A 14,700-nucleotide genomic window follows, 5' to 3' on the forward strand; every position below is an offset into this window, starting at 1 on the left:
TCTGATTATTAACAATCTATTCCATTACTAGCATACATTTTTTTTTCAGTCCATGCCAAAGTGGAGCAAGATTAGACCTAGATCTCATCAATCATGGTAGGATCAAAAGTGTAACTAGAAATTGACCTAAAATACTTAATTAGTGGGGAGATGTGGGTTCCCTAACCATATAAACTTACCTAAGGAACCTTTCATTGGGTCCAATTTCAACCAAGAGCACAAATGCCTTGCCACAGTTCAGTGTTCCTTCTGAGCTGCCTAATTTGACTTCATATTATTTGGGCTTTAATCCAACTGGCAAACGTTAAAGAAGCTGATCGCAAACATTTTCCCTTTCTAATTTTTGGCACTGCTACCCATATTGCACGGACTATCATCCCTGGAACTTTATCTTTTATATATATATTTTTTTTTTTTCCCTTTTTGTTGCCCTTGTTTTTCATTGTTGTTGTAGTTATTATTGTTGTTGAAGGCGTCGTTCTTAGATAGGACAGAGAGAAATGGAGAGAGGAGGGGAAGACAGAGATGGGGAGAAAGATAGACACCTGCAGACCTGCTTCACTACCTGTGAAGCGACTCCCCTGCAGGTGGGGAGCCGGGGGCTCAAACTGGGATCCTTACATCAGTCTTTGTGCTTTGCGCCACATGCGCTTACCCCGCTGCACCACCGCCTGACTCCCTTTATCTTTTAATTTTATGTTCCCCAGATTTTCTTTAATTTTCTGTTTTGCTTTTTATCTTCTGACCCCAAAGATACTCGTATAGTACACTAATTACCAGTAGTGCATTTGGGGAAAATATGAATTACCAAATGACTTCTCTGCAAATTCAACAACTCTTGTTCCATCTACACCTCCTCTAAATGAGTAACAACAGAAGTAAAAATGCTAACATGAAGTAGTCATCATAAAACACCATACAAATGCAAACTTTTCTCTTACAGATTGGCCTTTATAAAATGAAATGCCAGAGCACTGATATTTATTATCTGAAATAGGTTTAACATTTTGAGAATTGTGTTTAAACACAACACTGGAAAGAAAAAGCAAGCTGATCGAACAAAGAATATGAATAGGCAGAACACATTATGGGGACAATTTTGCTGTGAATCAGATGAAGTGAGAAAACTGGGTCTTTCTATGCATAAAGAACTCCCAAATGAGGTAAAAATTGATTTGCTTATTTCCATGAGGACCACTACATGCCAACTTTAAACATACATCTATATGACCACAATATCCATAATGAAAAAAACTCTTATGTTTTATTTAATACTTTAGCCAGACTACTCACTTTGAATGGATCACTAATTTAGGAAAGAAGAAAAATAAACCATCATCCACTTTCCTGCAGGTTCATATTTTTCCTAATTAATTCTACTGGTTTTGCTTTGTTTCTGCAAATTAAGGAGGGGGGTAAGACTTTTTATATTAGATCAGCAATGTTTGGTTCTCATCCAAATATTCCATCTAATAAGGACGTAAATTCTTATGGATTGGACAACCACTCTGCAACATTCCTGAGAATTGAATAGTATAATAATCTTGAAAGTCAGCAGAGTGGATTATCCACTTATTTTTTCTGGACTTGAACTTGTGACCTTAACAGTAGCACTGCAAAAAAGCAAATGTGCTAAGCACTTTGCCAGAGTAACCTTCCATGTAGACTTTTCATCTTAAATACACACAACAGAAAACTACAATTTTTGGAAAATTATGTACAAACCCAATATTTCTTTTGATTACACATAAATACAAATTAGCTATTTTTCCTAAAAAGTGGTTATAATAGTAAATAAATACAAAATAAATCTGACCATTATACTTCATGTGCTGGGGTTAAGCCCATATAAAATGTACAACTAAATACATTTAAATCTTTAAGGAATAATTTCTCTGATTAAAATATTTGTTTTCCCAACTTCTTTTTGTAGATATAAATATATTTTCAAAATAGCTGTTTTTTTTTCCTCCATTCCATTCCATAAATAAAGTCTTCATTGGGAAATATTAAAGTGTCAACTTTTTTTCCTAAAATATATATGTATATATATATTTTTTTATTTTGCTGTGCTAACGACACCCACAACCCTCCACAACCATGTCTTGATAGTTCTTTAATACAACCTTTTCATTTTCATCAAGGTACAGCATGGAGATAGCACTGAGTTCCGTTGGGACACAGCATGCCTTAGGAATCTTAGCGTTAACTGAATTAACTAACGTCTGAACAATGGCATGATTAGTGGAGTTCAGGTGATCAGCCAGGGGAAAAGGGCATTCCCCATGGCAGTAAAAGGCATGATACCCGGGAGGGGCTACAATCCAGTCATTCCACCCCACATCACTGAAGTCCACATACAAAGGGTGTCTCTTGCAGCTGGATTTAAGGCGTTTCCTCTGTTTGTGTTTTGCTTGACGCTTTTCTCTTTTGTGGAGAGGATGTCCTTTCCCATCATGGCCAAATGTTACTAGCAAGGGCCTTATTTGTGACCAGCTGTGTTCATCTTGGTGCAAAGACCTGCTAATCCTAACGTGTCTCTTGGAGACACTTTGGTTCTCCTCTAAGTGGGCCACTTCCACCATAAATCCATGGTTGGTAATTCCCTGTGCAGTCCACCTCATCACAGCAGGAGTGACGTCAAAACTCTCCCACCTGCTTGCATTCTGATTCACCAATCTGGTGTCCAAAAGTCTGGTCACGGGAAACTTTGAGGTGGCTGTTGCAGGTTTTAAAATTTCATAAATATTAATTCGATGATGGAAACTGCTATTGTTTTCCAAAGGTTCCTGCATCTGTTCCCGAAAAACCTGAAGTTCTGCTGAGGTGATAAACTCCTCGGTGGGGATAGAAGTTAAATTAAAGAAAAATCGCCGGGTTGTTTTTCCACTCATTTCTGGCAGTTCTTCCAAAGATTCTAATTTGATATAAAAAGGTGGGGGGGGGGAGAAGAAAACTCATTCAGTAAGATAAGTAATGACAATCTGATTACAAGTGAGAATTGGCAATTTCATTTTAGAGTTTGATTTAATATATGCAGAAGTTGCAAATGGGAAATAAAAATTTCCTCTTGAGATACTAAGGAGTTTCTTTCTTCCAATAGATTTATGTCAACATGCATACTATGAAACCGACATTCTTGATTGTTATGTTTCTAATCCGATATATGAATACTACTTCCAGGTGGTTATAGTAAGGGTGAGGGGAGTAGTGGTGAAGCACTTCTATGGAATTCACAGACTTTGGGGGGAGGGGAGTCAACACTATAGTTAGGAGAGGCCTAATGAGTGAGAATTTAAGGAAATTATTGCATTTCTTAAAAAGGAAAAGGCTTTAATGTCAATCCTTTAAGCAGTATTTTAAAACATCACTCTGCAATTTAGATGATTTACAAATCTTGATATACAGATTTCAGTTTCCTAATTAAAGACTCTGAAACTCAACATCAATGATGACATTTTGCAAAGTACACCCTACTATTTTACTCTAAAACCCAGAGACAAAGGCACTTATGGGGATGTACTTTGGAAATGTTAAGGGTGGTACTAGGACACTGTACTACTTAACGGCAGACAATTTCAAGAGAGATAAATTCCCAACTATTGTCTGTCCTCTCACCTCCTTATGACCTAACCAAAATATCAAAATCTATAAGCTTCAGGATACATGCAAAACAAACCCATAAAATACTTACAAAAATAATGTGATACTCATGGTACACAGCATAAATCTTTTCCTATTATGAAATAATCACTCTACCTTTTATAATCATCATTTCAAAATATCTGTTTTTATTAACTCTGCATAAAAGTTCTATCTGGCATAAAATTCTTCTATTTCACTTTCAAGGAGTAAGTACAATTTTCTAAGCAAAGCCAAGTCACAGTATCTTGAATGCCATAGTTGTAAGTCACCAAAGTACATAGGTTATCTAGATTTGAGAGATTTTGGGTTTCTTACATCTTTATCATATCCTGCTATTTCACTGTCAAGAAAATTCATCTGCTTTTAGATTCCAGTCTATTTGGCCAGTACCATGCCATCATCATATTAAGGATATTGTATTTTTATGACTGCATTCTCTAAAATTACACAACTATAAGTTATTCACAAGATTTAGATGCCTTAGCAAAGGGGAATTGCTTCAGATCACCCACACTGTAAATAAAAGCAACAATCATCCTTACAAGTTAAGTGTAAGCACTGAGTTAAAAAAACAGCAGTTTACAAAACTATTAATACTTTCACAGAACCCTGCTCAATCTTTAATATTCACACACAACACCTAGGGCACCTTAATCTTCATATTGCAGTTTCTGATTCAGTGGCCCCAAAGGGGACCTTGAACTCAGCATTTCTAGCAAGTTCTCAGTTGAAGTAACTAACTCTGAGGGCTGGCTGACTGCTCCTTGAATGTCAAAATTGCGAATGATGCTTTTCACATTCAAGATTAAATTGCTAGGAACATATTTTCAAATGCTCTGTTTGTAAAATAATGTAAAAGTGAGTAGAAGAACCATGAGTGCTAGCTAAGAAGTAAGCAATGAGGCCACCCACACAAAAAATCACTAAAGCTCATCTTCTAGGACACAGACTATCAAGCCAAGATGTATGCCCCCATGGTTCCCTCCTCATGCTTGCTAATCCACAACTGCAGGAAATGCCCCTCAGGACCCTTCCACGTCATATAACCCACTGGGAGCTAATGGTAGTTCAGGTCAGGCACTGCTTTTAAAATGATCCTCCTGTTAATTGAACAAGGATCTCTCTCAGTAGCTCCAAACATGTATTAAGGATTGCACTGAGTTTTCTCTCTCCTGCTCCCCCTCCCTCCCTCTCTCTTTTTGCATCCAGTAGCCCTACTTTTGATAAAGACCATTATTTTTTAGCAGAAGTCAACAGATACTTGAGAAAATAAAAGTGAGGCAAAAATCAGCAGCCTCTTCAGATCCCAGTGACACAAAGCCAGACCTGCACCTTACTTGCTAAATTATCTGAAACCAGTACACCTAGTAACATCTCCTTAACTGTTAAAGGGAAAAGGAAAAATACATTACACAAGCATGATAGTTGTATTAATTAAGGTGCCCAGAGAAACCACAACAGCAACAAGAACCCTGAATCGAAATCTTTAAATAAAAGGCACAGGTACACAGACAAATGGACAGGGACATACACACACACACACACACACACACACACACACACACACACACACACACACACACAGTCAGAGGATGGCAATGAACAATCTCCAAGGTAATGAGACAGGTAGATGAAATGAAAACGAACACCCTAGCACATAAACTAAGCCACTAAGTCTTAGTGCTACCATTAAAAATTAAGGCATAAACAAGATATGTAAAATCAAACAATGCCTCTCCAAAAGATAAATATAGGATGAAATCCTATAAAATCATTACTGTTCCACAAGACCTGACCTATACAAACAGAATTTTTTAATGTGCTTCAAAATCTCAATGATGGTAAAAAGGACAAGCGCCTAGATACCTTAGTGAATAAGAGAAACATGCACAGTTAAGTAGTTACAGATACGTGAAGATCTTTCTCTAACCTTCCAGTTACATTTCAATCACTCTATTCCTTGAAGGACTCCTAACCCTCCTAAAATAAAGGCCTTCCTGATGACACAGACTCAGGTCACAGAGACAAATCACATGTTTACAGAAATCTTCAAACCCAGGCAGAAAAGTGCCCGAGTTTAGGACATCTACCATCATTTTCAAAGACCTGCAAGGAAGCAGCATGATTATTATTTTTTATGAAAATCAAACCCTATATGAAATAAAGTAAATGAAATAATAATAAAAAAAAAAGCTGCAAGTTTTACCAGGACAAGTCTTGGGAGTTTGAAATTAAGGTGCATTTACCTAAGTAAGACATGATTATTGGAGGTCTATACAACGAATTCTTTTTTTAAAAAAAAAAAGTTTAAGTTTATTTATTTTATCTAATAGAACAGAGAGAAATTGAGAAGGAGGGAGTGATTGATAGTGAGGGAGAGAGAGAACGATAGACATCTGAAGCCCTGCTTCACTACTTGTGAACCGGGGCCCTTGTGCACGGTAACACAAGCACTCAACCAGTTGTGCCACTGCCTGGTCCCTACAATTAATTCTCTATAAATAATTCTTGTGGAGTAATCTGGACTTGCCAAGGAATTTAAGGATTTTGGTCTACTGCAAGACCTGGAATCCTGAAAATCTAGTTTCTTAATAAATAGATGAAGTTATGATTAAATATGAGTGAAAATAGAGAAAAATAAGGCAATAATGACATCGAACCTCTCCTCCAAAAGGGAAGTTTTAAGTTAATCTATACTCTGTCAAATATTTATCTCTATCAAAATAATCTAAAAGATGAGGTTAAACACTCAGCCAGTTTAGATGCATTCTGACCTCCTCATGTACAGATCAGTAGAGAATGTGACATTAAAACAAGTCATCACCAGAATGACAGCTAGTGTGCAGAATGGTATTTTTTATTAATTATTTTTTTAACCAGGTCTGCCATGAAAAACTTTATGTACATTGTCCCAAGATAAGCTGACTGAAGAGTAAATTGGCATGATCTCCATTTTGGAATAATGAAATAATTGTAGCTCAGAGAAGTCTCAGAACTTTCTCCTAAATCACAGATATAATAAACAAAGAGCAGAGTTACAAACTTGAATCCAATACAGTTCCTCAGCTTCTGGCCACTAGACGGCACTACCTAACTTAGGGGAGGAGTGGAAACCACTAGGGAGACTTACAGTTAGCACAATGGTAACTATAAGATGAGTTCCCAACAACAGAGATATTTACCCAGGTATGGTAGAGAGAGCAGACAGAATTGAGCAGAAATATAAACTGGCATAATTCATTCAAATATGTAGATTTTGTTTGGAGTGACTGATATTTTAATGGTTACCTTTTCATTCTGAATATAATGAGTTAAGTGACAATTTACAAACTAAAGTTGTTCATTAAGACAACAAGTACAAAATCTAGATCTATTCTAGCAAATAAGGCTGGAAATCACACCTTGAAATAAAATAAATGTTGCTAAGAGTCACAAACAATAGTTTCTAGATTACTGAGCAAATCAATAAACATGCCAAGGAGATTTTAAAAAGTAGATAACAAAAAGTTAAAAGTAATCTGTCTAAAAATAACAGAGCTAATGGCAACTTAAGAAAAAAGTCATAGTTGTTCATCACCACTAAACCTGACTTGGCCTCTACCTACACTCAGCCCGTCATACTGTCCTCTGATTACTTAGTGAAATGCACAAAGGAAAACGTGAAAACAGACAAGACAGGTCAATTAGGATTGATCAAGAGATAACAAAAAGGAACCACCAAAAAAAAAAAAAAGAGGGCTGTGTCATAAAACATTAATGTAAGAACTGTCAGTTGGTACCAAAACTTCCTTCTCTACAAGGCACGTGCCACGCCAAAGGGGATAGGTGCTCAGCTACTAGGGCCTTCTGTGATCACTGAAATGGTTGGGAGCATGCACTGTGTGGTTATTCCCTTCAAGTACTCATGTATCCAAATCCTTTGAATGCAATGAACTTTATGATGCATAGTCTCCTTCATAAAGAAGCTGTCATTTCTTCTATTTCCCTACTCCATAGATACTTTCATGATAATCACATTTGGACAAAAGGGTCAACCACTATTTCAAATCTTTATTCATAAGGCAAATGATTCAGCTACTCCATCCAAAAAGAAAAAATATTCTTCAGAACTTCAAGAGTAAGCACCAGGTCTTATAGATTCCAATCTGATAGAAAAGCAAAAAGATTTTTCCAGGGCCAATGAAGTCAATCAATTTCAATGTGCTTTTAAGTACAGCAACACAAAACATTTTTTGCACATGGCGAAATGATAGCCCTATCCTTAGCAGTTTTGAAAAGTCTATATAGGTGAGACTCCTTTGTCTGACTATGAAAAAAAAAAAAGTCTTTGTAGTGCTGGGCTCACACTATTAGAAGCCATTATAGAAAAGACTGAAGGAAGGTTTAATAGTAACTCACAATTTTATCTCAAATCGCCTACTGTATGACCACATATCTTCATATACTGATCTAAAAAAACCCTTTAACATAACTTTGCTTTTATAAAATCATGCAGATCTCACACACAAATAAAGTTTACAGATAATTCTTGTAATCAGATACTTTGGTCCAAATAAATGTCCACTAATAATGTATGAGTCAAATCCTATGCTTAAAACAGTAGCTTTAACAATATGATTTATTAAAAGATTTTCTAGGGGCCATGTCAGTAGGATGGCAATTTTTATCATGTGTGAGGCTCTGGGTTCAAACCCTAGCACCACATGAGAAGCCCCATGGTATCAGAATCCCCATGGACAGTGAAGCAGTGCTATGATGTCTCTCTTTCTTTACTCTCTACAGAATAAAAAGAATGAAGAAATTGGTCTGGAAGTAGGGGTCTCATGAAGACACAAGCTACATCACAAAATGGTAAAATTAGTTTTCTAGTGGCATACACACACAAAAATTATTATAAAACACAAACCTTGGGCTATACAACAATGGTTTTGCAAAAGTACAGTATGTAGTATAATGGGGATAGACTAATCATGACAAGAAAGATGTGCTGAAATTTGGAAAAATTACATAACATTTTTCTTGTCATCTAATTGCACTGAGACCTGAAATTATTGCAAGCTTATTTTGAGCAAATTGTTAACTATTAGAGAAATGAAGGGAAATAAATGTACAAACTTCATTGATCGGAATCCTCTCACACAACTGAATGACCTAGGTATTGGCTAATTTAGATATCCTTCCTGAGTAATCTCTTATTGTTATTTTGGTTTGTTTTAAGAAACAAATCTTACTGAATTAAAAATAAAGAATGGGTGTCATGTTACATTTCCAAGAGAGGTAGCTGAAATATTGGCTGTTGCAAAGTCATGATGTGTTTTTCTATGCAAAAATGGGCCATAACTTTTCCAATAACCCGATAGCTTTCTTGTTACTTTTTTTTTATCTAGGAAATCAATTCTACTGCACATCAACTGGGAATAATAAGCTAGATCTAGAGTCACCACAAAGTTACAATGACAACATACATGAAAAACATGTCTCCATGAGACAAGTAAGCTTCCAGTAGATGAATGCTGAAGGAACAGAGATACTATTTCCTTATAAAATATGATTTTTCTGGCGGAGAGCCCCACTTAGAAATGTGCTTGAAAAAAATGAATTACCAGTTTAGAGTCCTTTTATGATATATGGTTGCCTTGACGAAGCTACTTTTTGCTAAGTGATCTGTCTTTCATACTTCTCACTAACAAGCATTAACCTCGACATCTGAAGTCATCCCTTACACAGGGAGTAAATGCCTGACATTTTCTGATATGTTTACAATGGAGAGCAAATTTCCACTTAAAATTGACAGGGCAAAGCAACAAATGAAAGAGGGAACTTCACTCCCAGCTCTCCAGTAGTTTACAAGCAGTTGCCCTGTAATACACAACTTTATACCCTTCTCTAGAACTCGAACTCGAACTCAACCTTAAGTAATGAGGCAAAGGGGCGAGTAAGGAACAACTGTGGAACAAGTTTTCCACTAATCGCTCTAGGAACTTGGTGGGCACAACAGACCTCAAAAGCTGCTCTAAATTCGCTAAATGCCTTTCTGATGAAACAAGCAGAAATATCCTACCTTAGAAAAACCACATCCAGTATCATTTAAAAAAAAATCACTTTTCAATGCACATGAAGAAAAACAGACAGCTGCTGCAAAGGCTTTTATCTGAAGGCTTGTCTTCTCTCTACTCTGAAGTTCATCTCAGATTTAAGCACAAGACAAAAAAAGTCATTGTAGAAACGGTAAAGATTGATTGTGGAACTGATCTCCCACAACAGGGGTCCAAAATCTTCCAAACTTAGCCCTGATCAACTGTAAATTAGAAGGATTTGTGGTCTCTAGACTTTTCCAGTAGTCTCTCTCTCTAAAACGCCTGCCCCTTGCCCTGTCTAGCCTGAATTGCTGGCTTAAGCAGGAGGAGCAGATTTATACAGCAAGGCATTTCAGATTTCAGGAGAGCCCAATCTAACTCTCTCATTCCTTCACTCTCTCCTTCTCCCCTAAGGAATTCTTGCAGTTTTAGCTGACTGTAGGGGTATGCTTTTCTGTTTTTTCCCCATCCCTTGATTTCCCTCCAGTTCTCAAGAGGAGTGGCTTTTATGACTGCTAGCCAGGAAAAGGGTGCAGATTTACCACCGGGGAATCCCTGGCTCCCCCCAACCGTCACACAGGCAGAACTGTGAAGTTCTGAAAGGTCCTTAACGGAGGCACAGAAATGGAAATGGCTTTGGGAAATGGCCCAGGCCACGCTTCCCTTGCAGGGATGCCTGCAGCCCGCCCGTGGCTGGGCGCTTCGCGCGCTGACTCCCCGCCCCCGGCCCCGCCCCTCCCGGGCTCCCGGCCTCACCTTCGTGGTGGAAGCTGCGCACCGTGTTGGCGCGGCTGGCCGCCCTCTCCAGCCGGTGGTCCGGGGCCGGCGCGCCCGGCTGGCCCGAGTGCCTGCGGTACAGGTCCAGCATGTAGGGGGGCACCACGGCGTTCCTGCTGGGGGTGGGTCTCTGCTTCAGGCCGAACATGCTGAGCAGCCGCAACTCGAACTCGCTCAGGATGTCGTCCGAAGACTGGGACGAGGAGCGGCCCGTGGACGCCGCGAACTTCCTCCGGCCGAGCTCGGGAACGAGGCCGGCCGCGCCGCCCAGGAGGACCTGGGGAAGCAGCAACGCTAGAAGACAGCGGGTCCCGGCCACCATGGTCGACCTGTAGACAGGGCCGACGTGAGTCGCTGAGTACCCCGCCCAGCCCTCTTTCCTCCAGAACCCCCAGTCCCTGCTCGCAACTTGGGCCCTTTGCCGCCTCCTCCTCCTGAGTGCCCATCAGGCTTGCAGTGTTCATCTGCCCGAATACTTCAGTACTTCAGTGTCTGAAACTCGAATGTGTCAAGCGTATAAGGTCTTCACTTTCTGAACTAGACAACTTCTCCCTCCTACCCTGGCAACCTCGATCTCTCAGACATGATTTGCCCACCACCCCTCACCAGTGTCAATGACTGTCACATCCCCCCGCTTCCCCCCCCCCCATGACTAGCGCTGACAGCTGGTGCAGAGAACTTGGGGCAACCACCTCCCGGTCTGACACTCTTCTCTCAGGACCCTAAACAAAACCCAAAACAGAGCTTGCACATAAACATTCACGAATGGTGCATGTGACTTCCTTAAAGGAACAGTATAGAACTTCCTGATTCATATTCATATTCTCTCTCTCTCTCTCTCTCTCTCTCACACACACACACACACCAAAACTCAAGACACAGTAAACTCAAAACGTCACAACTTTAGAAGCTCGCTGCCACCTGTGGCCTCTAGCCTAGAAGTTTCCAACCTAGAAGGTCTCCGGTCTAGATTCCCGTACTACCTGCTGACCCCCCACATTCCACCCCTGCCCCCAACAGTCACGCGACACGCGTATATCCTTGAAATCAGGAAAACAAGCAAATAAATAATCAATGGCTAATAACTACTAGTGTACGTATCAAGTCAGAGTGACAGTGAAGTACTGTCCAGTCCCCTCATTCCTGGAAACAAAACCTTTTTTTTTCCTTCCTAACACTGCCCACTGGAGGACCAAGCTCCTCCGTTGAGAAGAAATGCAGGTTCCCCTCCAGGATAAACCAGGATAAAGTTCTCTCCCTTCTCTCTCCCCCTCTCCCAACCTCCCCCCCCCCACCCCGGCTTTGCAGACTGGCGACTAACGGGTGAATCCAGGGGCCACCCTCTCAGAGATTTCTTTGCTTATTCCGTTTTTTTTTTTTTAATTCTTTTTCAATCATCTGAGTGTTAACAGCCCTAATAAAATACCGGAGAGTGGAGAGAGGAGGGGCGGAGGAGTGCGGGCCAGGAGGGCGAAGCCCTGCCGGGCTGGCAGGACCCGGGGAGCCCCGGGGACCCGGCCGCACGTGCAGCAGGAGGGGGCTGTGTTTACGTCCCGCCCGCCCGCCCGCCCGCCGCGCCCGGACAGGATCGCTAGTCAAGCCGCGCCGCCCCGCGCCGCCGGGGACCCCGGCACCCACCCAACCCCCACCTTGGCCCCACCATCTCTACCTTTAGGAGACCGCAGACCGTCTAAGAAGCACGCGGCGACACGTCCATTGAAAGAACCTCCACATGGAAAAAGCTCTGGCCGAGAGACCTGGCGCGGCGACCCGGCTCCCTTCCTTTGCAGCCGCCGCCTCCGCCGCCCTGATGCCGGCCGGTAAGTCCTTCTCCTCCCGCGGGGAAGCTGAGCCTCGGGGTCGCGGGCGGCGCGGGGAAGGAGGCGCTGCGGGGTTCCGAGGCGGCGAGGTTGCGTCCCCCCGGGCGGGCGGGCTGGCGGGGAGGGGAGTTAAGTGAAGGCGCCGGCGCGAAGCCGGGGAAGCGCAAAGTTATTCTCCCTGCAAGTTCAAGAAGTCTCCAGCCAAGTGCTGACACACAAGAATAGCGAGCGAAGGGAGGAGTGCGGGGCAGGGAAGACAAGGGAAGAAGGAAAAGCTGGTGCTGTCGTCGTCCTCGGGGACCGGCGTCCCCGGGCCGCGTGGCTGGGCGCGGGACCTGCTGCGGGACGCGGGGGCCGAGGGTCGGGCGCTGCGCGCTAACCCCGCCGCGGCCCGAGACTCGGGACGGCCATCCAGGGCGACGCCGGGTGCGGGCGAGGGCGCAGCGGCGATCTGGGTGCCGGGGCAGTCGCCCCCCCGCATCACTCTGCCTTCCTCCAGCGCAGCCCCATCAACGCCCGACAGCTGCAGCCCCGGCGGTTGCGGCGCTCCGTCGTCCTCGGGCGCATTCTCCGGAGAGGCGACGCGAGTCCCGGGCCACCGAGGCGGGTGGCCGCGCTCTCCCCCTGGCTCCCCGAGCCCGCGGGCCAAGCTGCCGTGCCCTTCGCGGCCAGTCTGGGGGTCGTATCACTGCTCGGCCGGCGCGTCCCGGGCCTCCGAACTCCGGCGGGAGGTGATCGGCATCGCGGAACTCGGCTCCCTGCTCCCGGCTCCCGGCTCCGCGGCGCTCAGCGCGCCGGCTCCCGGCTGTGGTGCGGCCCGGGCAGCCAAGGCCGAAGCGCAGTGACGCGCGGGGTCTGCGGCGCGCGGGGCCTCGGAGCCCCCAGCAGTGCTCGTGGCGCGTGCCCCGAGGAAGTCGTCGGAGCCGCCGGCGGAGGCTGTGGCTGCCTCTGTCCCGCGGCTGCTGCCAGTGCCGGGCGGCTTGTGGGAAGCGGAGCGGCGGGCAGAGCGCTGCGCTGCGAGGACACTCCGGAGGCGACGGCGGCGGCGGCGGCGGCGGCGCCGTGGCGCGGCGCTCGCGGCTTTTAAAGAGGACGCCTCCTGCCCGCTCCCTCCCGGCTGAACACCTCCCCCTCGGTGGCGAGACTCCTGGGGATCCCCGAGCGGGCGGGAGCCGCGCGCGCGGGAGGGGGGGTGTGGACGCGGATCTGGGCAGCCGCGGCGGGGTGGGGCCGAGGGCGGGGACGCTGCGGCCGAGGGGGGCGCTCGCGCCTCCCGGTCTTTGCCCTCGGAGGGGAGGTGCGCTGGAGCGGCGGACCCTCGCTGAGAAATCAGGGGCGAAATCCTCGACAAGTATAGTGTCTGGCCTTTATTTCCTCACCAGGCCCGTTATTCAACTTTCAGTTTTTAGGTTTTCGGTCATAGTTGATGTTTTAAAAACACTGAAAGCTCAACCCAGTTACAGGACGTCTTGGCATAGCCTTTAGGTAGACACTTCTGTGTTTCCCCAAGCGAGAGGAAAATTAAAACCGTAGACTAGAAACTGGGTGTTATTTACAATCTGCCAGGCACAGGCATATGTGTTGACATATGTAAATTAATGCATGTAAATGACTGTACATACATTTACATTTACGTAATAGTGTGTGAATAGGCAATAATGCAAAAATGTGCGTGCAAGTCTATATCCATATATGTAAACGTTCTCTAAGGAAAGCACGTATTTACGAAAATATTACTATGTATTGCACATGAAGAAAGCAGGATGACAGGGATTTTCATTCTTTCTGTGCTAGCAATCACTTCATATCTTTTTATATTTTTCTCAGAGGTCTGCAGCTAACTACTCAGAAGAAGATATGTTAATGGACATACAAATAAAATAAAATAAAATCGCCACGGATTTGGGACCACAGAGCTTTCTGCTCCACTTTCTTCTACCAGACAGTTTCTAGCAACTGGTCTGAGGTTTGGTCAGGTAAGTTGCCTTTATCACTTGCAATATTTCCCAAGTACCATAAATGTTGAGGTCAAGTCTTTCAACCTTTCCTGGGATTCCAGAATCCTTCATGCAAAGCCAGCTTAGGATGCCCAAAGTATCTCAGAAATTTAAGGGCAGAGAATTTTTTGGGAAAGCAAAAAAATCAGCAAAATCAAATGCCCTTGCACACAGTATCTTTAGTCTACAAAGTAAGGAGAGAGATGCCTGAAGCAGAAGCTAGTAAGGATCTATGATCCAACCTATCTTCTTTTCAGTGGGAAAGTTAAAATGATTCTAGGTTCCGCTCACAGAAATCAGATTAGCAACTCAGGAAAGGAATTAGGCACTGACTGTTTCTGAAGTATGAAAGGTCAAATAAGGTATTTCGGGGAAGCTTGCCTC

At 43.5% G+C, this 14,700-nt stretch overlaps 1 protein-coding gene across 1 annotated transcript; it reads right to left on the reverse strand.

Moving 5' to 3' along the window:
- Window positions 1-944: 944 nt before the first annotated feature.
- Window positions 945-12,308, reverse strand: BMP2 (bone morphogenetic protein 2). The gene is made up of 3 exons (XM_007539573.2): window positions 12,169-12,308; window positions 10,479-10,828; window positions 945-2,917 (listed from the first exon to the last, which is right to left on the reverse strand). The coding sequence occupies exons 2-3, from the start codon at window positions 10,819-10,821 to the stop codon at window positions 2,073-2,075; spliced, it is 1,188 nt and encodes a 395-aa protein (XP_007539635.1). The 5' UTR covers window positions 10,822-10,828; window positions 12,169-12,308; the 3' UTR covers window positions 945-2,072.
- Between the last annotated feature and the right edge of the window lie 2,392 nt (window positions 12,309-14,700).

The sequence above is a fragment of the Erinaceus europaeus genome, chromosome 1, assembly GCF_950295315.1.
Source record: "Erinaceus europaeus chromosome 1, mEriEur2.1, whole genome shotgun sequence".
Classification (NCBI taxonomy): domain Eukaryota; kingdom Metazoa; phylum Chordata; class Mammalia; order Eulipotyphla; family Erinaceidae; genus Erinaceus; species Erinaceus europaeus.

Coding starts and splice junctions, on each gene's coding strand:
- BMP2 (XM_007539573.2), bottom strand. CDS start 10,821: ATGGTGGCCGGGACCCGCTGTCTTCTAGCGTTGCTGCTTCCCCAGGTC. Junction 2,918..10,478: donor GCGCAGCTTCCACCACGAAG/GTGAGGCCGGGA, acceptor ATATCAAATTAG/AATCTTTGGAAGAACTGCCA.